The sequence below is a fragment of the Notamacropus eugenii genome, chromosome 5 (genome assembly GCF_028372415.1).
Source record: "Notamacropus eugenii isolate mMacEug1 chromosome 5, mMacEug1.pri_v2, whole genome shotgun sequence".
NCBI lineage: Eukaryota > Metazoa > Chordata > Mammalia > Diprotodontia > Macropodidae > Notamacropus > Notamacropus eugenii.
Genome location: NC_092876.1, coordinates 48,037,703 through 48,063,895, shown reverse-complemented (window position 1 = coordinate 48,063,895; position 26,193 = coordinate 48,037,703). Strand labels below are relative to the sequence as shown.

Sequence of the window (26,193 nt, the reverse complement as noted above, 5' to 3'; positions counted from 1 at the left end):
AGTACAAGGAATATTTATGTATAGATGTGTATGTAGATATGTATATTTTAAAAATGTATCTTTCATTCCCTCACCCACTGTGTACCGGAACTGGTGGTTAGGTGGCTAGGAGGACTGTATCAGGAGCTCTATCGAATTTATTTTCTTCAATGAATCAATAAACATTTATAAAGCACCTACTATGTGCCAAGCACAGTGCAGGGTGCTGGTTTGTTGTAAGAAAAGCATTTGACAAACAGAAATGAGTGTGAGTGATCTATTACTTTTACTATTTGTTATTGTTAATGTTTGGTTGTGTTGATCTCTGTACCTCTGATGCAAGACGAGTTTGTAAGGACAAGGTCACTTCTCGGATAGCATGGTATTACTCAGCCTGAGACACTGAGCTTTTATGTGAAGGGGCAACACCCTAGGAATTCCACTAAGTTATTTGCCCAAAACTGGATTGTCTTCAAGGGACTAATTAACTTAGGCAGGGAGGGTCTATTTGTTTGTAAGGGTTTCCCTAGATCAGAAAAGGAGGTGAGTGAGTCATGTGACCAAGAGTAGGCGGACATCAAAGTGACCCTTCAGTACCTTCCAAACAGGAACAAAGGCCACCCTCATGGTGAGTAGACGCTCTATGAAGAAGAATTCTTAAAATAAGGTGGACAAGAATCAGAGTGGGGTTAGCAAAGTTGCGTCTGTATTGGTGAAGCATTCCATCCTGGAGTGATTGGTGCCATCCCATTTCCTTTGTGTATTCTCTTCTCTGTCCCAGCAGCACCAGTCCTCAGAAGTCTTTGTATGATTATGACTGCAGGACATGGCAATGCTAATTAGTCATTTCCCACTGGAGGAAGTGCTGAGCCTGGCATGGTTGCCATCCCTGAGTTGGGGCTCTTTTCCTTGGAATCAGCTTTCCATAGACCCACATGATTAGTAGGGAGAAAACATCTCTTCATCAGCAAAAGGAGTTAACATCAAAAAAAAAAAAAAAAAAAAAAGCAAATATTAGCACACACAAAAACATACTCTCCCAGTGTTCCCCAAATAAATTGTCCCTCTGTTTGAACTGTTCGATGGGGAGCAAGGTTCAAGTGTGTTCATTTGAGTTCTGGCTTTTTAGCTGATATCTGGAGCTTAGCTTTGGTGTTTGTCATTCACTGGTGGAGTTGCAAGGGGTCAGCTGGCACTGGTATTGTGTTTCTTTCGGTGTCTGAGATAGAATTGAGTTAATAGCTTGCTCGGCTCTGTTCTATTGGGCTTTGTCCTTGTTGATGGCTTCTTCCATGTCTGCCAACTCTAAAGATCTCTGATTCTGAAGAATTTGGCTACTAAAATAGCATTTTAAAAAATGCCATGAACTCATTGGTGCCTTTTATCATTTCTAAATTTACCACTTGCCCCAAATGGAATCCTTCTTCGTTATCAAAACCAGTTAAGCAAAAATACGCATCACATTGACCTCATTGCATGCTGAATTCTGCTATGCCTCTCTGCTGAGGCATCCTGGGGAACCATTTTTGTTTTCTCAGTCACTCATAGTTTAGCTTCCTTTTAGAGATCTACTCATTTCCATTTTCCCCTTGTTCTCCTGGTTTTGTTTACTTTGCCCTTCATCTGTTCTTAAAAGTCTTTGCCCGCTTCTCTGATTTCCTCGTGTACATTTCTTCCTTCACAGGAATATTCTGGTCACATTCATATAACATAGTTGTTGTTTTTTTAACCATTCCCCAAAACTTTGTTTTCCAGATCTTTAGACCCATATTCTTAGAGATGAAGAAGGGACAGAATTAAAAGTTGGACTAAGATCATGGGACCTTCAGGATCACCGAGTACAGCATGGACATTTTATAGATAAGGAAACTGAGACCTAGAGACAGAGTTATGATCACAGGCAGCGCAAATGCAATGGGACAAGTGCAGAGTTGACCAAAGACCTGGATTCAAATCCTGCTTCTCGTTCTTAGATGGATTTAGAACTGAAAGGGACCTTAGAGGTCATCTAGTTCAGGGCTTCTTAAGCTTTTTCCACTCATGACCCCTTCAGTGCTTCTTAAACTGTGGGTCACAGCCCCATATGGACTTATGACCCACAGTTTAAGAAGGGATGATTCTAGTTTAACTTTCCTCCTTTTGCAGATGAGGAAACCAATGCCTAGAGAAGTGACTTGCTTAAGGTTGTAGAGGCAGAATTGGGATTTGAATTCAGTTCAAGTTGAGCATACTGCTAGCTGCACTGTCCTCTTATATCTTGGATCCTCTGCTTTCTCATTAACTGGGCCAGTTTATCCTAAGACCTTCAGAAAAAAAGAGCCCAGACCAGTAGGTCAGGCTCAATTGGTTTATCTAATCTGACAGGTCTCTAATTTTCTCATCCACTGCTGAGCCCATCTCTGAAGAGGGAGAATAATTGTGAGAAATCACCTGGGTTGTGAAAATGAAGGTGAGAATGTGCTGGCTGCTGTCATCAAAAAAGTTTAAAGCTGGTAGTATTCATTATGTGAATGTCAGGGTGGGGGCTCCTGCTGTCTCCCAGCTTTAGGGTGTGTTACTGTTGTCATTAGCAAACCCTTTTTCAGAAAGTTCCATGTCAGAGAGGAAGGTACCGACTTGTATTTCAAACAGTAAGTCTCAGAGGCAGGATTTTTCCCAGCTCTTCTAGACTGAGTCCAACAGGGTTTCTCAGATGAGACATCAGTGTATCAGTGGGAATTATTATAGAGAGGATGCCCCCTCCAGGGGAAAGAGCTCAAGACTGGGAGTTAAAAGATCTGGATTTGAATCTAGATTCTGCCCCTTAGAAGCAACGTAGCCTTGAGTCTCCTCCATCAGTCAAATGGGGACAAAAATGCTACACCTCATGGATATTTAAGAATTGTAGTGTCATGGGTTCCTTCCTCCTTGGGTTTTTTGTTTGTTTGATTTGATTTTAGTGGTTATGTTGAAGCTTGTCAAATTCCTCTGCAGATTTTGTCTTTTCTTGGAAGGGACTTTCCTTTCTGTCCAATTCCTTGCTATCTCCATTTCATATTTCACTTGGAGGTTTCTTTTTCATTCATATAATGGCGAATCATGGATTTAGAGATGGAAGTGACTTCAGTGGCCACATAGTCCAATTCCCTCATTTTACAGATGAAGGAACTGAGGCCCACAGACACGTATAGCATTATAGAGATAAATCTGGACAGACCCTTAGAGGTCGAACCCCTTCATTTTACAGAGGGGGATGTGGAAACCACTCGTGAGAGTTGAGTGACTAGCCCAACCACACACCTGGAGTAATGGTGTTGCTCTGGTATTACTTCCTTGCACCCTCCCTTTGTAAATCTTTCTTTGTAAATGAGTTACAGCTGGCTTACGCTCACCATACACTTTTCCATTACCCTTTGGGCAATCCTAAGGTCTTCATTTTTTTAAGTTAATTTATTTTTAGTTTTCAGCATTCACTTCTATAAGTTTAAATTTTTCTCTCTCCCTCCGTTTCCCTTTCCCAAAGACAGTGTGCAATCTGATATAGGCTGTACGTATACATTCCTATTAAACACATTTTTCACATTAGTCTTTTATAGAAGAATCCTAAATGTTCATTCTTTAGAGATTGCTAGGTTCCTTAGCTCCCACTCATACCCCCACCCTGGAGAATAGTGGTAAAGAAAGGAATGAACCTTTTGGGGAGGGTCATTGAAAGCATTGTTGACGGTTTCCCAGAGGCCATCTAGCTTGATGTCCTCCCTGCTCCCTTTTGAGTCCAGCTCAATGTCCATTTTCAGCGTCTGTCCAAAATGTATGTACAGATAGGCTCCATAGGTTATCTTTCTGCCTTTAGGGGAATTAATTTTTAAAAATGCTTCTTGCCAGGAAAGTTGGGGATTCTTTCTGAGGCACGTTGGAAGAGGAGAGGAGTCTTGGACAGCTTAAGAAAAAGTGAGCTCCGAGTTCTTGAGGTCCTAGATCTAGAGTTGGAAGGGACCACATCTAGTCCAAAGGCCTCATTTTACAGAGAAGGAAACTGACACCCAGGAGTGAAGTGTCTTGCCAAAGGTCACACAGGCATTGTGATTCCAGGATTATAGAATGAAAGAGGCTAATTTATATTTTCCCCTTCCTCTACCTTGCATTGGACGTTTGAGGAAATTGGAGATTGGAGGTGATCTGCTTAAGGTCATATTCTAAGTGACAGAGATGAGATCAGAAGAAGAATGTCCCCTGGCCTTGGAACGTCCCCGCTCTCTGGGAGCTGGAGCAATGAGGTAGAGGTGACCCCAGCCCACTCCATGAGGCTGTGTCCATGAGAGATGAGCCCCGTGTGTGTCAGGGACTGCCCGGACCCACCCTGATGAGGCATCGGCTCGGGAGGTGTCCATGCTCTTTTAGAAGCAGAGTCTACCCAAGCTATGAGGTTTAATTTGACCAACAAGTGCTTGTCAGATGGACTCAGGAGACTAAACTCACTCATTGCTGTAAAGAGGGGGTTGTTTATCTTGGGACAATCTGACACTGGAATTCTTATCCAGTTCTTGACCTCGAGGAGGAGGAGAACTACAGGTACCCCTTGGGCCTCCAGGACTGGCCTTAACAGCCTCTCCTCCCTCTGACTGCTGAATTGAAAGCTCAGGACTGACCTGGTCACTCCCTTACCTAAGGAGCCTGGGATGAGACACATAGTCCTCTGTTTGGCATGTCAGGCCTTTGCCAGGCTTCTCCAGTTTGGCCTTCCAGACTTACTCCACCATCCCATCCTTCATCTTCAATCTGTTCGAGCCACACCAATCTCCTTGCCTCTTTTCTACACAAGACATTCCCTGTGGGCCTCCAGGCATCTCTCCAAACTATCTCTGATGCCTAGAACTCCCTGCCTCCCTACCTCCACCTCATATATCTCAACTTCCTTCAAGGTTAAAGATGGTGGCTAGGTGGTACAGTGGATAGAGCTCCCGGCCTGGAGTCAGAAAATTCAGATCTGGCCTCAAATACTTATGAGCTATGTGACCCAGGGCAACTCACTTAACCTTGTCTGCCTCAACTTCCTGCTGTGTCAAATGAGCTGCAGAAGGAAATGGTAAACCACTCTAGTATCTTTGTCAAGAAAATCCCAGAGGGGGTCACAGAGAGTCAGAAACGACTGAAATGACTGACCACAAAGAGGCTGATCTTGATCTTCCCAGATCAAGTTGTCTTTGTAAACCCAGCACCTGTCATGTAGTAGGCAATTAATGATATGAAATTTTATGACCACTTGTTGGAAAAGTAAAGACAGAAGAAAGGAAGGAAAGAAAGAAAAGGAAGATGAGAAGAAAGGAAAGAAAAAAGGGAGAAAGAAAGAAAAAGAAGGAACAAAAGGCAGGAAAGAAATAAAGTGAAGGAAAAGAAGAAAGAAAAGGAAAAAAGAAAGAAAAAAGGGAGAAAAGAAAGGAAAAAATGAAAAAGGAAAGAAGAAAAGGAGAAAGGAAAAAAGGAAGGAAGGAATGAAAGGAAAAGGAAGAAAAGGAAGGGAAAAGGATTTATTAAATGCCTACTGTATACCAGGCACTGTGCTAAATGCTTTACCATTATTACCTCATTTGATGCTCACAACAACCCTGAGAGGTAGGGGCTGTTATTATTCCCATTTTACAGATGAGGAAACAGACAGTGATTCAGTGCCTTGCCCGGAGTCACACAGCTGATGAGCGCAGGAGGCCTTATTTGACCCCAGACTTGCCTCAGAGATGAGCTTTCTTTCATATTGCTTGTATCTTGCATGTATAGAGTTGGGTGTGTAGGATCTCCCTTACTGGAGTGTAAGGTCTCTGTGGGCAGGGACTCTGTTTTTCCTTTCTCTGTACCCTTGTGCTCAGCACAGTGCCTAGTGGCACATTTACTGCTTAGTCAGTGTTTGTTGACTGACTCCCAGACCCAGCCCTGCCGCTGATCTGCTGTGCCCGCCCCCTCCACCCCTATCCCTTCTCCATCTGCCTTTTTCACAGTCTCCTTAGAAAACTTGCTCCTCTAGCTCTAAAGCCATGCCTGTGTGACCTCCTTCCACCGGGGAATCACTCCCCCTTTCTCCCACATCCTGTCCCTCTCTCCTTGAGAGGGAACAATGAGCATTCATTGTTCCCAGGGATGAAATCTGCAGAATTAGGATTAGCCAAGTATGTGGCTTCCCCTCCCTGGAGCCCTCCCCAGCCCCACTCTCACCAGATCCTTGTAAATGTGGCTCTTTGTGCAACATTTTTGTATTAGATTGTTTCTGGCCTTGTCACTCAGTGTTTTCTGAGATGCCCATGGTGTGTAGGACACCGCTGTCCCTTGACCCACTGGGTAAGGGCCATTCCCCTTTCCATCCTTCTGATAGTGACCACCAACCCTAGGAATGGTTATGGGAAATTGGAGGTGAGGAGAAAAAGGAATGGCCAACACCCCAAAAGTGGGGGAAGTGTATAAAGCAGGGCTTCTTAACTTGGGGTAAGATTTGGGGAGTCCTTGAACATGGATGGGGAAAAATTACATCTTTATTTCAATATAATTACTTTCCTTTGTAGTCCTATGTGTTTTATTCTATGCATTTAAAAACATTATTCTGAGTAGGGATCAAAAGGCTTTCCCAGACTGCCAAACAGGGTTTAATTTAAAGAGACTGGGCCTGAAGTCAGGAAGACCTGAGTTCAAATCCTGCCTCAGACACTTATCAGCTGAGTGACCCTGGGCAAGTTACTTAATCTTTCTCTGCCTCAGTTTTCTCACCTGTAAAATGGGGATAATAATAGCATCCGCTTCCCAGGGATATTGTGAGGATCAAATGAGATGAGATATTTGAGTCTTTCCCTGGCACATAGTAGGCAGTGTACAAACGCTAGTTATTACTATCGGTATCTGCACCAGCATGTATTAAGCACATATTGTATACTTAATGCTGGTCTAAGGGCTGGGGATAAAAAGTCAAAAAGAAAATTCCCAGCCTTAAAGGAGTTTATTTTTTCCTGGGGAAACAAGGCCTTTACACAGAGAAATACAAAACTTTATACAAAGGAATGAACGAAGAAGGTGGGAGTGTGGAAGAGAGGATCTGGATTCAGAGGAACTGGGTTTGAATCCCAGCTCTGGAATGTACCACTTGTGTGACCTTGAGTAAGACCCTTAACCTCTCTGTGCCTCAGTTTCTTCATCTGTCAAATATACTAGAAGGCCTCCATGATCCCAGTTCTAGATCTGTAGTCTATGATCCTAAGTTTTTTTATCTTCCCTGGGCCTCAGTTTCCTCATCTGTAAAATGAAAAGATTTTATAGATGTAAGGTGCAAAAAGAGATGTTAAATGAAGGACTGTGTGACATCAGAGGTCTCTGATTAGCTCTGAGCCTATGATCTTATCAATCAAGTCAACCAACATTTATTAAGTGCCTACTGGTGCTCCAGGCACTGTGGTAAGAGCTATGGATACCAAAAAACGGCCAAAACTAGTCCCTGCTGCCTAAGAGCTCACACTCTGAATTTTATTATACAAAGTAATTTCAAGATGGAGAGATCACTTAGACCTGGGGGAATCAAGACAGGGCTTGTGTCAGAGGTGGAGTCTAGAATGCTAAGCATTCTGGGAGAGGGAAGAGGAGAAAAAGATAGACAGGGAGAGAGAGAGAAAAGAGAGAGAAGTAGATGGAGGAGGGGAGAGAAATAGAAAAAAAGGAAATAGGGAGAGAGAGAACAGAGGAGAGAAACAGAGAGGGAGAGAGAGACAGGGAGGGGAAGAGGAAAGGAGAGACAAACAGAGAAAAGGGAGAGAAAGACAGAGGGCGGAGGGGAGAGAAATAGACAAAGAAAAGAAGGGAGAAACAGAGAGACAGGAAGGGAGGAAGGGAGAGACAGAAAGGGGGAGAGCATAGATGAGAGAGAGAGAGGGAAAGAGAAAGGAAGAAAGAAAAAAGAAAGAAAGAGAAAGAAAGAAAGAAAAAAGAAAGAAAGAGAAAGAAAGAGATGGATAGCTTGGTTGGAGCTGCCAGGACTTGGGATATGCTGACAAACCCTTCCAGAATGAATGGATGAAAGAGCATTGATTAGGCACCTACTATAATAATATTATCATATAACAACAATAATATTGTCATATCATGTGTAGGGGCACTGCACTAGATCCTAGGGTTATGAATTCAAGTGTTGTATATTCTTAAAAGGGAAGAAAACGCCCACAGGGAGCCAGAGTTGAAAAGTGGGCTGGGAGGGCCAGGCAGGAGATGGGCAGTGTGACTTAGAAGTGGCTGGGCAGTTGCCTGGTGGGCCCAGGGCTGGGTAAAATAGGTAGATGTTCATGACTCAGAGCCAGGGGGTTCAAGTTTGGGCTGGAGGAGTCTGGGGTATGGCTTGCCACAATGAGTTCCAAATCTAGCTCTAGCACTTGGCAACAAGGAAAGGTCAGTGGATGGGAGGAGGGCGACTGGAGTCATTGGAGGCAGGGCAGCAGGCAGAGTGCTGGTCTTGGAGTCAGGAAGCCTTGGTTTTGAGTCCTGCCTTAGACATTGACTAGCTGTGTGACCCTGGGCAAGTCACCCAACCTCTCTGAGCCTCAGTTTCCTTATCTGTAAATTTAGGGGTTTGGACTAAAGAGGGATGTCAGGTGGGTACCTTCTACCTTCAGATCTAGGATCCAATGATTTCTGTCACTTCTCTACTTCTTGGACCTTTGCTGGACTTAGAATCAGCAGCCCTCTGGTCAGGTCCTTGCTTAGGCTTTTTGCTGTCTGTGTTGTGAACTTGGGCTGGACACTCAGACTCTCTGAGCCTCCATTGTCTAATCTGTGTGGGGGGAAGGGGGTGAAGGTTGTCCTAAATGACCTTGGGATGACCCTTTTCAAATTCACTTGCCCAAAACTGAGCTTATTAAATTTAATGGAATAAATATTTTTAAAAGAAAATATTTAAAATTTACAATAAACATTTAAAATTTAAAAATAAAATATTTAAATCTAAAATAAATATTTAAAATTTTTAAATAAAATATTTAAAACAAATATTAAAAAATTTAAAGTAAGTAAATTTTTAAAAAAAGAAAGCAAACTGCGCTTATTATCTTCACCCACTCACTCATCCAATCCTCTCTTCCCAGCTTTCCCGTGACTCAGTTTATGCTTATTATTGGGTTTTTGTTTGTTTTCCTAGGAACTATTATTACTGGTTCCTGTTACTTTCCTGTTACCACTACCTTCCCATAGAGTCAGGCTCAAAAACTCAGTGTCCTCTTGGTCTTTTCATTCAGCTCACCCTACCTCTCCAATATGGTATCCAATCTTGCCATTTCCACCTTTACAGTCTCTTGAGTGTGCCCTCCCCTTCTCATCACTCAGACAGCCCACACCCTTGTGCAGACCCTCATCTCCTCACACCTGAACTATTGAAATAATCTACTGGCTGATCTCCCTGCCTCAGGTCTCTCCCCATCCCAATCCAGGTGACCTTCCTAAGAAGTAAATCTGACTTTGTCTCCTTTTACTTAATAGGAGGTTCCCCATTCTTTCCAGAATCAAATCAAAATTCCAGTTGGTATTTGAGGTTCTTTATTACCTGTGCATACGCCTATATACACATTATCTCTGTCATTAAACTTCTCCAGGGCAGGCAAGGGTCTTGCCTTTCTTTGTACCGCCAGCCTTTAGCACGTGGTCTTTGCTCGATGAATGCTTGTTAACTGGCTGAATGACCTGAAGCCCCAAGTCAACAGTCCTGGCGTGCATTCATTTCTGTGTTTTCCTCCGAAGCTGGGGCGTCCCGCTGGCAATCACTGCAACTGCTGTTGCTCTGAAGAAGATCGGCTATGACGCCTCTGACGTGTCTGTGGGCTGGTGCTGGGTCAACATTGAGGTCGAAGACCGGCTGCTGTGGATGCTGCTGGCGGGGAAGCTCTGGGAGATGCTGGCCTACCTGGTGCTTCCTGTGCTCTACATTCTCATCAGGAAGCACATCAGCAGGGCGGTAGGTCCCCGGCCTTGTCACTGAGGGTCCCTGGTCAGGGGGACTATGGCTAGCCTAGGACCATGCACACCCTCTCAGGCTCCCCAGTGCTCCATGCAGCTGCTGTGGAAGGGGCTGTCGGGGTGAGGAGTGGGGTCTTGGTTTAACAGGGTGAAGGGAAGGCAAAGGTGTGTGTTCATGGTTTGGGGTGCAGTTAAGTCAGCAAGCAGCGGAATCCCATGGGAATGGCTTGGAAAGGCAGAAGGAATCAGTGAGCAGACATTTATTAAGCACTTACTTCCTGTTGTAGGTTTTTAATTTTTGTCTTTAGCACTTAGCACGGTGCCTGGCATACAGCAAGTGTTTAATAAATGCATTTCTTAGTCACCTACTGTTTTTGCTTTTTCCTTGTCTGTCTAGTGCTTAGCACAGTGCCTGGCACACAGTAATTGCTTAATAAATGCACTTTTTAGTCACCTACTGTTTTTGCTTTTTCCTTGTCTGTCTAGCACTTAACATAGTGCCTGGCACACAGTAAGTGCTTAATAAATGCACCTTGCTAATCACCTGCTGTTTTTTCTTTTTCCTTGTCTGTCTAGTGCTTAGCACAGTGCCTGGCACACAGTAATTGCTTAATAAATGCACTTCTTAGTCACCTGCTATTTTTGCTTTTTCCTTGTCTGTCTAGCACTTAACACAGTGCCTGGCACACAGTAAGTGCTTAATAAATGCACCTTGCTCATCACCTGCTGTTTTTTCTTTTTCTTTTTTGGCATTTAGTTTAGTGCCTTAAAGTAATTCATTGATAAATGCTTGTTGATTGCCAGCCCTTGTCTTAGGCAGTAGGCATACAGTGATGAAAATTGAACAGCTCCCAAGGGCCTAGTACTCTGAAAGAGGAAATAATATGTACCCATAGACGTGTGTACAAATGTAAACACAAGGTAATTTGACAAGGAAGAGAGGAGCAAGTGGGAGTGGGGGGAATAGGACAGGAGAAGGCTCATATATGTAAGAAGAGGGGGGAACTATAAAGATGAAAAAAAAGTGGCCCCTGCTCAAAGGGCTTACAGTCTACTGGGAGATATGATAATAATATGTCTAGAGCTTTGCAGACCTCAAAGCTTGCTATAAATACTAGTTATTAGCGTTGCTGTGACATGTCCACAGACAAGGATGATACAGGGTAGATGGTGAGGGCCAAGGAGAGAGCCAGATGACGTGTCCCCAGAATTCTTCAGGATGGAGACAGTACTTTCCATTGGAGGGATCAGGGTAGGCTTCCTTCGTGGAGGAAGCAACATCTGTCTTGAGACCTGAAGGAAAAAGACTTCAGCCAACAGAGGTGAAGCAAGGGTGTGTTCTAGGCCTGGAGGGAGATGGCAGGATGATATTAGAAAGTTATTACTAGGAATCTTGTTTAGCTGGAAGGTCGAGGGTGTGAAGAGAAGTCATGTGAAATAAGACTGGAAAGGTAGGGCAGAGACAGACTGTGTACGGCTTTAAACATCAGGCTGAGAAGTTTTGTGTTTTAATCTACAGGCTGCAGGGAGTTATAGAAAGTTTGTGGGCTAGAGAATGACATGAGAAATAATTAGGAAGATTTCTTTTGATCGTTGTGAGAAGGAAAAACTGGCAAGATTAGCTGGGAAGAAATGTAAAATGTTCTGATCATTTGTGGGGAAAAAAACCCAATTCCTCCCAGGGCGTAGCTCTAACACTTGATGATCAATGGTAGACTTTTTTTTTAAAGCCATGTAATCATTAATCATGCTCCCTAAAAGGTCTCTGAACCTTCTAAAAAAAAGTCATTGTGTTTTTCCATCCCACCAGTCTTGCAATCTTCTGGATCTAAAACCCAGCTAAGCTCAAGCTGTGAAAGGGAGAGGTTAGAGTTCTGGCCTCTGCCCCCACAAGTTTATAGGTTTTGGACAAAGGTTTCCAGTCTTGAAAGCTTATGAGACAGTTTCCAGTAAGAGGCTCACAAATCTTGGTGACTTAAGTTTGGAGTTCAGAATCCAATGGGAGGGGCAGCTAGGCGGTGCAATGGATTAAGCACTCACCCTAGAGTCAAGAGGACCTGAGTTCAAATCTGACCTCAGACGTTTACTAACTGTGTGACCCTAGGCAAGTCACTAACCCCAATGACTCCAAAAAGAAAAAAATCCAATGGGTTTCTTACATCTGTTTTAAACATGGATGTCCTGCTTATCAGATTAGCAGAGAATAGGAAGCTAAGAGAGATGGTGCATTCATTGGAAACAGAAATGGGATTCCACCTATGTAGGTTGAAGATTAAAATATGAAACTTAATAGAGAGGAATTTAAAGTCCTTCATGGGAGTTCAAAAAATCAGTGGGAAGATTTTGATGCACAGACTCAATTAAATATTTTTTATTAAGCACCTGCTACATGCAGGGCTGCTAGGTGGTACAGTGGATAAATTTCCAGACCTGGAGGCAGGAAGACTCATCTCTTGAGTTCAGATCTGGCCTTAGACACTTACTGGCTGTGTGACCCTGGATAAGTCATGTGATCCTGTTTGCTTCAGTTTCCTCATCTGTCAAATGAGCTAGAGAAGGAAATGATACTTGGCAGTGTATCTGCCAAGAAAACCGCAAATGTGGTCACAAGAGAGTTGGATATGACTGAAAGGACTTGACCACACCAACGTGCATATAATGGGCATATAACAGTCTTTGTCCATCAAAGACTTTATAGAGATGGTGGCACTTGAGCTGAGCCTTGAAAGAAAATAAGGATCTGAGAAGCAGAGGTGAAAAAAGAAGGGCGCCTCCATTTCCAGGTAATGGCTAAGTGCTTTGAGCCACTCTGTGAGACCCTGTGATGTAGCTAAGGGGCTGCCCTGCTCAGGTAGAGGGATTAGTCTCCCCTAAGGAGTCTCTGTGCCAGTGGAATCAAACTGGCCTCCCAACCAGGCAAGTCTGATTTCAGTCCCTCCCTCTATACATATCTGCTGTGTGAGCCTGGACAAGTCACTTAACCTCTAAGTTTCCTGAGCAGTTCTCTAATGCTATAAGGTGATGATAAGTTGCTGATCTGCCTTAGGGGAGGAAGTCTTCTCATTGGGAGTCATTGAAATTGAAAGCTCATTAAAGAAAAAGCCTGAAAAGGTATTTGTTTGGGGTCCTAAAGATGAGGAGAATAGGGTGACTAAGTAATGTGGTCAGACCTGTGCCTTAGGAACACCGGTCCTTTGTTAGACATATGGTCCCTAGAATGAGAGTGAGGAGGTTTCACTGTTCTGTCCTGGTCAGACGACATCTTGTGTATTGTATCTGGTTCTGGGATATTTCAGGAGGGATGCAGATGGGACTCAAGTCCATGAAGGGATCAAGGGGGCTGAGGTTGAAGTCAAAAATATCTGAGTTCAACCCCCATCTCTGACATGTACTAGCTGGGCAACTCACCTCACTTCTTGAACCCTGAGTTTTTTCATCTGTAAAATGGGAGGGAGGGTAAAAAATAAATGTAGCTTCTAGTGGTTGTCAGCCTCAAAAGATATGACCATAGGATTATAGTGTCATAGTGTTTAGACCTGGAAAGGGGCCTCAGAGATCACCGAGTCCAACTCCCTCATTTTACAGATGAGGAAAATGAGGCATGTAATGACCTTTGCAGATTGTGAGGAGAGAGAGGAAGAGGAGAAGGAGGAAGGGGGTAACTGGATACTCAAGGAGAACACAATAACTGTCTTCAAGAACTGGGTGTGCCTTCATATGGAAGAGGGATTCATCTTGTTTTACTTGGTCCCAGAGGGCAGAAATAGGAGCAACAGGTGAAAATTGCAGACAGACAGATTTCCATTCAACCCAGGAGACAATTCCAAACAACTGGATTCTTAACAACTACCCCAGATTGGAATGGATTGCCTGGAAAGGTAGTGAGTCCTCTGTCCCTGGTGGGCTTTACAGGAGGGGCTGGATGATCACGGGTCAGACAGGGGATGCTGTCCCAGAAGCCCTGCCTCAGATTGGGATTCAGGCCAGTGACTTCTGTGGCCCATGCCAGTTCTCCGGTTCCGAGTACTCCGAGCTCAGCAGTCTTGTTTGATAGGACTCTCTGCAGCTGTCTGTGGCCATCAGAAAACTTAATCAGTGTCCAGTATTTCAGACTAGAGCATTCCAGGCTGTGCTCTGCTCTTTTTGAGAATTAAGACCTTCTGCTTGAACGTGGAAGATGACCACGCTTCACCTTCCTGCTGCTGGCCCACACTGGCATGCTTCAAGGGGACACCCAGGGCACCCTAAGGACACATACCTAGAGTTTTTGACTGTATTTTTCTTCCTCTCCTAAACATTTTCTTCCTAAAAAGAAGTGACATGATAGATGATAAAATGATGACTGACATCATGAAGGCCTGAGTTCAGCCCTCACCACTGACTCATGCTGTTTGAGTGACCCTGGGCAAGTCACTCAACCTCTTAGTGACCAGGACCACTCTCTGAAGAAGAGTCTACATTAACATTATAACAATTTGGAAAGACTTAAGAATTCTAATCAACACTTTAGGATCAACCATGATTCTAGAAAACCCGTGATAAAGCATGTAGCCTTCCTCAGGCTCATATGCAGAATGAGACCCAGTTTGGGGGTGGGGCCAATATGACATTTATTTTACTTGATTATATGTATGTTACAAGAATTTTGGCTTTCTTTTTATTTTTCCTGTAGGTCCAGGAGAATATATACATATATATGTGTGTGTATATATATACACATATACATATATGTACATACATATATATGTATGTGTGTATTATATATTTACACACATACATATGTACATACTTGATCATTTTTTAAAATAAACATCTTTTTCAAAAAAGAGTAGCTGTTACAGGCAATTTTGCCCATCCTCAAGAGTGAAGGAAGTTTCCATACTGGGAGTTCCTCATGCCAAAGAAATTCCAGGGATGGGACAAATCAAAAGCTTCTCCTTTACAAACTCATTCCAGGGCCCTGTTGTGGAATAGATGGGATAGGGAATTCTCAAAGGCTGTGCTGACTGAATGCATGCTCTCAAAACAGAAGAAGGGTCTTGAATGTGGGTTTGGCCATGGACTGTGTTATGTACCTGCAAGCTTAGCCGATTTTGGAGAGGTTTGTCTGTGCTACCCAATGGGTAGAAAGTTTTTCCAGTTGTGTGAACTTAGAATCTATGATCCCATGATCCTTCATGAATTTCCATGACTGAAAAATCATCAGAAACATAGAATCATAGACTTGGAACAGGAAGGGACCTCAATGTTATTTACAACCCCTACAACCCCATTTTATAGTTGAGGAAAATGAGGTCCCATGAAAAGGAACTGACTCTCCCCCCAAGGTCAGATAGGAAGAGGAAGAGTCAGTATTTGAACCCAGGCCTTCTGACTCCAATCCCTACTCTCTTTCTACTGTACCATGGCCCCATGGTATCATAGAGAGAGGGTCAACACTGGAGTCAAGAGGGCCTCTGACAAATACAAATCATGTAATCTTGAGTTTCTTATTTCCTCATTTATAAAGTGGGGATATGTATAGGGGATGAAATGCTGGAACTGGAGTCAGGAAGACCTGAGTTCAAACCCAGCCTCATACACTTACTAGCTCTATGATTCTGGGCAAGACCCATAACCTCCTTTGCCTCAGTTTCCTCATCTATAAAATGAAGGTAATAGTATCTACTTCCCAAGGTTGTTGTGATTTCCCAAGGTTGTAATATTTGTAAAGTGCTTTGCAAATTTGAAGGCACTATGTAAATTCTAGCTGTTGTCATTAGTATTATACCTAGCAGCTAAGTCAGTTAATTTGTTGTTATTCACTTGTTTTCAGTTGTTTCTGATTCTTTGTGACCCCATTTGGGGTTTTCTTGGCAGAGATATTGGAGGGGTTTGCCATTTCCCTCTCCAGTTCATTTTACAGATAAGGAAACTGAGACAAAAAAGATGAAGTGACTTACCCAGGGTCACACAGCTAGTACGTGTCTGAAGCCAGATTTGAATTCATGAAGGTGAATCTTCTTGACTCCAGGACTCTGGCAGTCTATTCATGTCTCCACCTAGCTGAAACCCACCACCACCACCAGTAATTCATTAAGTGCCATTGATTTCATTACCTTCTATTTGCTAGGCACTGTGGTAGGTACTGAGAAGGGAAACAACACTGATGGAGAGAGATGGAGACAGAGACAGGCTTGCAGTCGGGAAGACTTCAGTGCCCTGAAAACTGTGAAACCTGAAGGTGGAGATGATGGTCAAATTCCATCAGTCAAAAGCATTTCTGCACCAGGAGTTCCCCAGACTGGTGAAATCGTGGAAGCCCAGCTCATGAAGGCCGTTTACTTAGGGCTCTGATCGCCATCAATGGAGAGAAAGCCCCCTCCAAAGTCATCGATTCATCATTACCCAGTGAAGGCTTGTACTCAAGGCTTTTGAATGCAGTTTGTAACTCTTCTGTCTTTGGAATTCCTGGTCCATAGCTCTGCTTCCTGTTGAGCTCTGGATGGAATTTGCAAGCTTGATTACAGGAGCTCTGATTGCTCTAATCAGGCATATGAGAGGCAACTGCCTGGCTAGAATACCAGATTTGAAGTTAGAAGAACTGGGTTCAAATCCCACCTCTGGCACTTTTTAACTGGGTTAATTATCACTTGCCTCTCTGAGCTCTATTGTGACAACATACTTTTGAAAGCACTAAAGACTTTTTTCCCCCATTATGGTACCTACCCCATAGGAGTACACTGTAAGGATCAAATGAGACAACATATGTAAATTCCTTTGTAAACATTAGAGTGCCATATAAGTGCCTGCTATTTGCCATCCTTATTTTTTCTTTTTTATAGAGTTTTATTTTTTTCCCAGTTGAATGTCAAGAAAATTTTTAGCATTCATTTTTACAAGATTTGAGTTCCAAATTTTTCTCCTTGCCCTCTTCTGAAAATGATAGGCAGTTTGATATAGTTAATACATGTGCTATCATGTAAAAATATTTCCATATTAGTCACAGTTGTGAAAGAAGAAAAAATCAAAAGGGAAAAAAACCATGAGAAAGGACAAAGTATGGGAAAAATATGCTTCAATCTGCGTTCAGAGTCAATCAGCTCTTTATCTGGATGTGGATAGCATTTTCCTTTGTGAGTCCTTTGTACATGTCTTGGATCATTGTGTTGCTGAGAAGAGCTGAGTCATTCATAATGGATCATCACACAATGTTGCTGACACAATGTTGCTGATACTGTATACAATGTTTTCATGGTCCTGCTCATTTCACTTTGCATCAGTTTGTACAAGTCTTTCCAGGATTTTCTGAAATCGTTCTGTTCATCATTTCTTATTGAACAATCATATTCCATTACATTCATATACCACAGCTTGTCCAGCCATTCCCAAATGATGAACATCCCCTTAGTTTCCAATATTTTGCCACCATGAAAAGGGCAGCTCTAAATATATAGTCACTATTATTATTGTTTAATTTTATTATTATCTTATTGACTTGGGAGTTCCTTCCAACAGTACAATTCTCAACCTGTCTGCCCATCCTATGCCACTCTTGTCCATATCCTTCCATAAGGTCACTGCAAGGGTTCCACCCAGTGTGAGAAGGCCTTTCTCAATTTCTCCTGACATTGTAAAGATTTGGATTCAAATACTACACCTGACAAAAATTTGACTTCCTTCCCAAGCAGAGACAAATGGCTGCCCAGGACAACCTCTCCATAAAGTCTTATTAGGATGGATGATGGATGATTATGAGCAGACAGTCAAGAAGAGAGAGGTAGTGGAAGGTTAAACTAGTCTAAAGAAAATGGGGCAAGAATTCCAGCAAGCAGAGTAATCCTAAGGGCATTTAAGGATGAAATTGAAGGGAAGACAATTTTTCCAAGAAGAAAAATGGAAAATTTTACAAAAGTGACTGCCAACTACTTTTACTACCAAGAAAAGTAGAAGCACCACACATGGACTCTGCCTTCACTTCCAAATGTACTTGCCGGTAGAAATAGCCCTGAAAAGAATAAGGATGGGAAAACAAGCTGGAATGGGAAAAGTATATATAAGAAAGATCTTTGCAGAAGAAAATATAGTTGTGAGGGTACTAAGGGACTAAAGAGAAGGAAAACACCAATAGTGTGGGGAAAATATTTCAGACATGGTTAATGCAAAAAAAAAAAAGGGTATAATTGAGAAAACAAGAACTAGTTCTATATTTACTCACCCACCTTTATAAAATTCTTAGGCAAGTCTTTCATATACAAACAGAAACATCCTCAGTGAGGTCATTTGTAGGGGACAAGAGGGCTTTTGAAAGCGATATTCAATAATGAGTCACAGCGCTTACCATTTCACAGTTGACTGAAAGATGAAAAGACTATAAAATCCCGTTGTGCCTCATGTTTGCTGATTATGAGAAATTATTTGATTTGGTGGAGAAAAATACTTCCCTAAAGGGTTTTTTTCCAACATATCTTCTGTCTATCCACCTACGCAGATTATCCAAGAGAAAACAACAGAAATAACAGCTTCAACAGCTCTTAGATCCTAAATCTCAGAGGATATATAACAGGGAGATGTATGTTTGTGCCATAAACCAGGAAGATACAGTTTAGAGTCCACACTAAAGAGGACTTCCCTATGGTTAGGGAGGTCCTCTAGACAATCATGTTGGTGGAACCTTCTAGAAGAGTTCTATAACTACGCAAAATGTCTATTCATGCTGGAAAGTCAACATGACTGAAGAAAAATGTCTATTGCCTAGATTGTGGATGGTGTCATTGGCCCCCAAAGACTAGAGGAGATGTCAGTATCTCTTTCCATTCCTCCAAAATCTTTTGAGAATGGTCTGTGCATGTGCCAACGGTGTTATTGACTTTTTAAAAATTTTGTGAGAAGAGGAAAGGATTTTTGTGGACTGTCTTTAGTCGTGCAATTGACTGAGAAGTGCAGAGAATGCAAGATTACCCTGTGTGTGTTATTTACTGATTGTTTAAAGAAGTATTTGACCCCGTTGAATCAAGTGTGGCCAACCTAACAAGGTTGTTGTGAGAGCTGAGTGAAATAACATGTGGAAAAGTGTTTTGCAAACATTATTAAACATATATAAAACATATTAGCCATTGTGGCTAATAATGAAAATATAAACATATGATTCATAATAATGATAATATAAGCGTATAATAATAACAATTGTCAACCATTTCAGTCATATCCAGCTCTTCATGACTCCATTTGGGGTTTTCTTGGTGAAGATACTGAGTTGCTGTTTTCTTCTCCAGCTCATTTTACAGATGAGGAAACTGAGGGGAGACAGCTTAAATGACTTGCCCGAGGTCACACAGCTAGGAAGTGTCTGAGACCGGATTTGAACTCAGATCTTCCAGCATTCTGTCCACTGAGCTGTCTAGCACCCCGCCTCCTAACCCTAACAATAGCTAACATTGCAAGGTTTACTTTGCATATGTTATCTCATTTGATCCTCACAGCAACCCAGGAAGGTGTCCTCATATTACAGATAAGGAAACTGAGTCAACCAGCTATTAAGTGACTTGTGGAGGAAGTGTTTGAGGCCAGATTTGAACTCAGGTCTTCTAGGTTCCAGATCCAGTGCACTATCCACTGCACAACCTAGCTGCCTTGCATCATAGTTTTATATATATATATATATATATATATATATATATATATATATATATATATATATATATATATATATATATATATATATATATATATATATATATATATATATATATATATATATATATATATATATATATATATAAAATTTATCATTGGTATGTGCTTATTTGCATCCACGTTATTCTCTGTCACTACCCATTGATAGAACACAAGCTAGGATAGGGACTAGTTCATTTTTGTCATTATAGCCCCAGCATTTAGGACAGTGCCTGGGACATGGTGACTAGTTAAAAAATGCTTGTTGAATGTGTGGTCCTGTAGGGTCAAGTCCAGGATATAATGTAAGTTTGTAGAGACAGAATCTGTTTCATTTTCCCTAATACCTTGTAAAGGACTTGGCACCTTTCAGAGGTGGGGAGCCTGCAGGATGGAGGCCACATGAGACCCTCTAGGTTTTGAAGTGTGGCCCTTTGACTGAATCCAAACCTCACAGAACAAATCCCCTTAATAAAAGGATTTGTTCTGTAAAACGGACTCAGTCAAAAGGCCCCACCCAAGGACCTAAAAGGCCACATGTGACCTTGAGGCTACGAGTTTCCCACCTCTGGTATAGGGTGCTTCGGAAATGTTTCTTGGAAACAATAGAGTCACGTACAGATTCCTTTCCATCAATGAGTCCCTCACATTTTAAGATCATACAAGATTCCTTAATAGATAATGACATGAAAGAACTCTGTTCAATAATTCATTTATTATCAATATCCAGTGACACCTAAAACAAGAAGACCTCTGCTCAGGATTTGAACCCAGGGCCTGTGACTCCAGATACAGCTGTACCAAACTGCTTTCTCTCAGTAGCTGAGCCTGGGAATCCATCAAGATGATGCCGCCACTGTCACCACCCCCATGAAGATCTGGCGCTGAGTCCAAATAAAATGGAGATGTGCCGGTGATGGGGAGGTCTTCCTATCAGGTGTTCTGATGGGAAGTCAGGGTCTGTCTGACTCATTAGTCCAGAGATGTTCCTGGTTGCCCAGGAAGTGGCATAAAAAAGATATAACCAGGAACTGCATGATGGGAGAAAGGAGGGCCTGCACCCAGCTGGGGAGCTAAGAGCAGAGTTGATGAGAAAGACCTCCAGGGTGTTGGGTGGAGCCTCAGGAGGGTCTTCCTGGGATCAGAACTCACCCAGAAGGAGAGGCACAGGGGTGCTTCAGTCTGGCCTCTTACAGGAAGTATCCTTCTGGAAACCCTGGAAATAGTCAACAGAGTGACCCATAGGCAGTTTTTCATATGAATCAGTGCCATTGGGGTCTCTTGGGGAACTTGAGGCCGCAAAACTCTTTCTACCTGAGGTGTTAAGGGACTTGCTTAGGATCACACAGCCAAATATGTGGCAGAGTTTGGTCTTTGTGATGCTGAGTCTAGGGCAATAAATGTCTCAGGCACAAAAATCTGTTTTGCATGAGAGTCTAGTGCAGGGGTAGAGAACCTGAGACCATAAGGCCACATGTGGCCTTCTAGGTCCTTAAGTATGGCCTTTTGACTGAATCCAAATTTTCAGAACCAATATGTGGTCTTAAGGCCACAGGTTCCCTACCCCTGGTCTAATGCATTTTGAAATTCTGCCTGACTCATTAGTCCTGATTCCTCAGCTGGGGCTGTACTTGGGGTGAGCTACTTTGCATTGGAGGAAGTGACTACAGATCGGGCTCCCCCAAACCTCTCTCCCAAAGAGTGGCTGAGGTAGGAGAGTTGTGAGGAAGGCAGGGATGGAGCTTCCCTTAGGGCTAGATTTAGAACCGGAAGCGACCTTTGAGGTCATCTAGTTCAAATTGAGGTCATCTAATTCTGGCAGGAGGATAGTGGGCCTGAATCCAGGCTTACCAGAACCCAAGTCCAAGGTTAGAGTGGGTCCTAGCTTCTCCTCAGTAAGGACACAGAAGTGAAGTGACTTGCCCTGGGTTATGGAGTTAATAAGTGGCAAAGGCTGGATTTGAACCCAAACCCTCTGACTCCCGATGCATGCCTTCTCTCAGTAGCTGAGCCTGGAAATCAATCAAGAACTATTTAGTAAGTGCTTACTATGTGCTAGGCACTTGGCTAATTAATAAGCCCTTGAGGGGCAGGTGGGACAAATACTGGATCTCCCTGGCTCACCCAGGCTGGAAGTACAGAAGCTCATGGGCCACTATGCCTATCCCAATGCCATTTGGCTCTGGTTTGTCCTTCTGGATCAGTTCAGTCCTCCTTAGACAGCTTGGTAGGCCATCCCCTCCCCAGGGGCTCCCCATATTGGTGCTAGACTTAGTTCAGACACCTGATTGGCTTAGCCTTAGAGGAGCCCAGGATTCTAGAACTCAAGAAGTCCAGCCCAGCCTCCCCCAGGGAGCAGAGGGACTGCCTATGTGCCAGGCCCTAGGGAGAGAAAGACAAAAAAAAAAAAAAAAAAAAAAAAGATCAAACATTCGGACCGCCTTTAAGGAGCTCGGTTCTTTCCTCTGTTCCAGTCACCCTCCAATGGTTCCCAGGCTAACAGATACAGCTTAATTAGGGTCGGTTCTGTTTTCCTACACAACCATAGGCTGGGCTGACCTCCAGCTCCTTGTTCCTTAGGGGCTGGGCCCAATATGTGGTGTTACACAGGGGTGGCTCCTTTTCTGGGGGGACAGTAGAGGAGGCCACCACATGCCTTCCACAGGCCTTCCCAGGCTATGGGAAGGAGTAGGTGTTCTCAGAAGCCCAACTCTGCTTCCCTCCAGTCTCCTTCATTCACTTTGGCAAATCTTGATCTCACACTTCCTGTGTGCTGGACACCGTGCTAGACACCAAAAATGGAAGAGCCCTGCCCTCAGTGAGTTTCCATTCTTATGTGTATAAGATTAGGTAAACACCAAATCTTTACCAACTCATTTTAAGAGGGAGAGAATGCTAACATGGAGGCGGGGGAGGCCAGGAAGGTCTCTATGACCAGGAACACGCCTGTCTTTGCTGTCCCCAGCACGCTGCACTCTCTGAGTACCGACCTCTCCTGGCGGAGACATACGCTTGTCAGCACCGGACCTCAGTAGCCGATAAGAAGCTCATCCTCATCCCTCTCATCTTCATCTGCCTGCGGGTCTGGAGCACTGTTCGATTCATCCTGACTCTCTGCAACTCCCCTGCTGTGCAGACTCCTGTGCTAGTGGTCTTACATGTAAGTGGAGGGTGTGGGGGGGGGGGGGTGCCTCTCATATGCAAACTGAGCAAGTTCCCAGGATGCATGAATTCAGACCCACTGTCCTCTCACCAAAATTGGAAAGGCAGAAATGACCCCAAGAGCTACCAGCCCAGTTATACGCAGACCTGCCCCAAGGGTACTTGTGGAGGGGGAAGTCCCATCCATCCCCTCCCCCTCCCCCCACCAAAAGAGCATAGAGAGTTGAGCTCCTCTCCTCCCCGCTCTCCTCTCTTCCCCTCTCTTCCTCTCTTCTCTCCTCCCCTCCCCTCCCTTTTCCTGTCCTGCTTTCCCCTCCCCTCCTCTCCTCTATTTCCTCTCCTTTTCTTTTTCTCCTTTTCTCTCCTTCCTTCTCTGCAGACCTCACAATTATAGAAATGTCAGTGGTGATGATGATGATGGTGATATATGTTGATGAGAGCAAGTCCGTTTTAGAAAGGGTTAACCTAATCTCCTGAAGCCCCTGGGAAGACATTGTGGACAGACTTAGGGCTACTCTGGGGCTTGGGGGATGAGAATGGAAAGGATCATGGGATCCCTCAGAGGCCATTTAGTCCAATCCTCTCCTTTTCCCAGGCAGCTAGGTGGTACAGTGGGTAGAGCACCAAGCTTGGAGTCAGGAAGACCTGAGTTCAAATGTGAACTCAGGCACTTACTAGCTGTGTGACCCTGGGAAAGTAACTTAGCCCTGTTTGCCTCCATTTCCTCATCTGTAAAATAAGCTGGACAAGGAAATGACAAATCACTCCAATATCTTTGCCAAGAAAACCCCAAATGGGGTCACAAAGAGAAGGAGCTAAATGAAAAGTGAAACAACCACCAGCACCACCTCATTTTTGCAGTTGAGGAACTTAAAGGCCTGGAGAGGGTAAGAGACTTGACCAAAGTCACCCAGGTAATAAGTAGCATTTGAACCCAGGTTTTCGAACTACCAATCCAGCTTATCACTAGGGCCCAGGACTCTGGGGATGGGAGGAAGGAACAGATAGGTCCTGGTCTCTCCACATCTGGAAGGGCACCTTCTGAGCCCCAAGTGAATGCTTTTCTTCTTCTGCCCTGGCAGGGAATCGGGAACACATTCCAAGGAGGTGCCAACTGCATCATGTTCGTCCTCTGTACCCAGGCCTTCCGAGACCGACTCTTCTCTCTCTGCTGCTGCTGCTGCCAGCGCTTGTCTCCCTCTCTGGAGAATTCCAATGTCAATTATGGGGGCCCCTTGCCCTCAAGGACAGAAGAGTCACAGCATTCTAAATAGACCCCAGCTGATCTGCAGAACACCTCAGTTTCTGACCCCAGCCCTCTTCTTGCCTAAATCCTTGGGTGGCTTCTGGTTTCCTGGATCACCCCTCCCCCTTTTGAGCAGTGAGTCCCCGCTGGGGGTGGTGACTTTGGGCAGGGGATTGGGTTGCACATTGAGTGTATATTTGCCGCTTATAGGTTTTCATTTGTCTGTGTTCCCGAACATGGGGGTGGAGGGTGTATGCTCCAGTTCCACCGTGTCCTGGGACTCTTGGGCAATGCTTTCCCATGTGACCTGCCCATGGGAGGTCAGGGAGCTTCTAACTGCAGTGCACCTGCACACACACACACACAGCTCAGTAGATGGAGAAAAGGAAACCAAGTCTCAGGGTCTCACCAACTTGATATTCTGCATGAGTGTTATTGGCCAAGGAGGAAGCGACTCCCAGGCCAGGGTTCATCAATCTTTCTGAAGCTGTGTGCTCCCCTCTATGAGCTGGGAGGCCTCTCCTCTATCAGACAGCATGGGAGAGAGGAAGTTGATGGTAAATGGAGTCCCTCCCCCCAACAAAATGATTCCCAAGAACCATCTTAGACTTTCCACTCTATGACAGGAAACTTTGAAGAAGTCAAGCCTCTGTTTACACAAAGTGTCCAACGACCTAGGAATGGACAAAATATTTCTAGGAAATTTCTGGGTGCCTAATTGCAGCAAAACCCCAGCTGAGAGTGTCTGATGGGGAACATTCCAACTGAGAGCAGGAGTTGTTTGCTACCTACAACCTGCATGGCACAGCTCATCAATCCCCCTAATCATGGGTGGATCATCTTTGGGTCTGCAGGTGACACCTGAATCTGTTCTTGCTCTTAGCGTCTCCTGTGGGTTACATCTGGCACAGGTACTTGGCTTCAGACCCCTAAGTGCTGACCAGAGCTAGGCAAAGAAGAGGTGTTTCTTCGAATTTCTGCCTGTCGTGGACTCCTGGGGCAGCCTGGAGAAGGTGATGGACTTCTTTTCTGAAAAATGTTTTAAGTAATTGCAGGCAATGCTAAATTCCAATAAGAGGTTAAGTGAAAATAAAGATGTTATTTTTTTTCCTCCTCCAAATTCAAAGATACCGCCCCCCGCCAAATTTATGCGTGGGTTGGACCCTGGGTTAAGAAGCCCTTGTCTAGACAGCCTACTGGCCTCTATCATCCCTTTTATGAAAATAGTATTACAAGAAAATACTTGAAGAGTAAAGTCACTTTTTTCTAGGCAATTGAGATCTGGTTCATTAACCCCTCTGGTGTTGGGTTTCTGGGGGTTTTTTTTGCTAATTTGCACTGACTTTTTGGGTGGAAGCAGATGAATGAATGACTTGCTAATTCTTTTTGCCCTTTCCTCTCCAACCGTCAGACAAATACCGAAATACCACAGAGTGTTGAGGGTCAGGGGAGCTGCATGCTGAAGATAGACTTGCTGGCTTGGCGGATTTGGGGGGAAGTTATGATATGGGCCCCAAGGTCAGCCACTGAAATTTCAGGGGACAAAAAGACCAGGAATAAGCTTCTCTGGATGTAACTGCTCACTTAATCCAACTTCCTCTTTTTTTTTTTAATTCCGGAAAGTAATTCTCCCTCCCATCCCCCAATCCTCCAACTACTGTGGCCTCTTTCTTTCTCTCTCCCAGTTATCTTAATGGAAACCCAGTATTCCTACACCCTGGGCACCAATCAGCCAGTTAGACCTAAGACTATTACTAAATCTAAGCCCTTCCCAGAGAAGTGGGACCAGCTCCAGCAAATACCAGGTTAGGCTGTGTACTGTTCTGTGGAACATGGCTAATAATAGCTTGTCAAAGTTTGCAAAGCACTCTGTGTTCATGATCTCATTTGCTCCTGGGAGGGAGCGGCTATATTATCCCCGTTTTGCAGATGGGGTAGCTGAGGCTCAGAGAGAAGTGACTTGCCCAGGGTCAGAAATCCCCGAGGTGGAGATCTTTCAAACCCAGGTTTCTCTGTCTCTAAGGTCAACCCTCTATATTTCACCTGGATCCTGCAGGGACAGAAAGGTGTTGCAGAGATGGGACTGGGAACAGAGATAGACCTGGGGAAGTAGGATGAGAAAGTGAAAATGCAGCCTTGCCTACTGTGGTTTCTCCCTCAGGTGATTGTGAGCTCTGCAGAAAGGAAGCAGAAGCATAACTGAT

The 26,193-nt window shown here is 43.9% G+C and overlaps 1 protein-coding gene across 2 annotated transcripts in view; it reads left to right on the top strand.

Moving 5' to 3' along the window:
- The window catches only part of GPR157 (G protein-coupled receptor 157), a 36,400-nt gene extending 11,283 nt beyond the window's left edge, over positions 1–25,117 (top strand). Inside the window, exons 2-4 of one of the 2 annotated variants that reach the window (XM_072608783.1) lie at positions 9,712–9,925; positions 22,547–22,741; positions 23,826–25,117. In XM_072608783.1, coding sequence (XP_072464884.1) covers positions 9,712–9,925; positions 22,547–22,741; positions 23,826–24,017 — 601 coding nt within the window. In that variant the 3' untranslated portion in view covers positions 24,018–25,117. The remainder of the gene's footprint in view (positions 1–9,711; positions 9,926–22,546; positions 22,742–23,825) is intronic. The other variant, XM_072608784.1, reaches the window with a different exon arrangement.
- The last annotated feature ends 1,076 nt before the right edge of the window (positions 25,118–26,193 follow it).